This window comes from Myotis lucifugus, unplaced genomic scaffold (assembly GCF_000147115.1).
Source record: "Myotis lucifugus unplaced genomic scaffold, Myoluc2.0 scaffold_409, whole genome shotgun sequence".
Taxonomy (NCBI): Eukaryota; Metazoa; Chordata; class Mammalia; order Chiroptera; family Vespertilionidae; genus Myotis; species Myotis lucifugus.
This window is the reverse complement of record NW_005871457.1, coordinates 44,308-45,225: the sequence shown is the minus strand read 5'-3', so window position 1 is coordinate 45,225 and position 918 is coordinate 44,308. Positions and strand designations below refer to the sequence as shown.

The window sequence follows — 918 nt, the reverse complement described above, 5'->3', positions numbered from 1 at the left end:
AAGAGTATATCTTCACATCTCTGAAACGGAATATGTGGCTATTAAACAAAGGAAATATCACTGAACCCCAAAAGCTGTAATGTGGACACTAAGGAACTTGGCAAAAGGATCAGGAGGGAAGAGGTAGAAAAGGGCTCAAAACTTTTAAGTGATAATCTCGAAAAATTAACTCCAATTCACAAAATAAATACGAAAAAAGTTATTGTGTATTTTCTTAAAATGTGAGACATTCTGATTCGGTTGCTATGAAGATTTAATGAACAATCCTCACCCGAGGACGTGTTTATTGATTTGAGAGAGAGGAAGGGAGAGAATATCGGTCATGCCGACGGGATGAACCTGCAACCTGGGGATGTGCCCTGACGGGAATGGAGCCGCAACGTTTGGGTGCACAGGACGTTGCTCCCAACAGCGGGCCTCTGAGCCGCCTGGCCAGGGCGCTGTGAGCAGATTTTTAAAGTTTACTGGGAGCTGCATCCGTGCCTAGACGTGGAGTCAATGAATTCTAAACGGTTTATTCAGCAGTTCTAAAGTAATGAACAGATTCGTTGGTACTTTATGGTATGCTAACTACTGGAATAAAAGCCGTCTGACGTCCAAAGTAAACAGGCCGCCCCGAGAAAGGAATGTGTTTCCTTTAAGTAACAGAAGTAAAGGCGAGCATCACAGGAACGTTCCGGCACAGCCGGCCGGCGGGCGGGCTCAGTGCACCGGCGTGAGGGCCTCGTACAGCCTCTGTGCGGCCAGCTCCACCATTTCCCGGAGACACTCGTCATCTTCGCTCCCTTCCTCACACTCGACAGTCTGCGGGCGAAGCACAGCCATTATGACACAGAAGATGAGTGGATCTCTTCTAGAACACTCACCCCGCAGGGCCGGGGGGGGGGGGGGTCACCCAGCCCTGCACACTCAGTCCCG

General features: G+C 49.5%; 1 protein-coding gene across 2 annotated transcripts in view; it reads right to left on the bottom strand.

Annotated features, from left to right (window-relative positions):
• Positions 1–239: 239 nt before the first annotated feature.
• Positions 240–918, bottom strand: part of CPSF3 (cleavage and polyadenylation specific factor 3) — a 22,858-nt gene continuing 22,179 nt past the window's right edge. For both annotated transcript variants that reach the window (XM_006102332.3, XM_023743710.1), the window contains one exon: positions 240–804. In XM_006102332.3, coding sequence (XP_006102394.1) covers positions 703–804 — 102 coding nt within the window. In that variant the 3' untranslated portion in view covers positions 240–702. The remainder of the gene's footprint in view (positions 805–918) is intronic.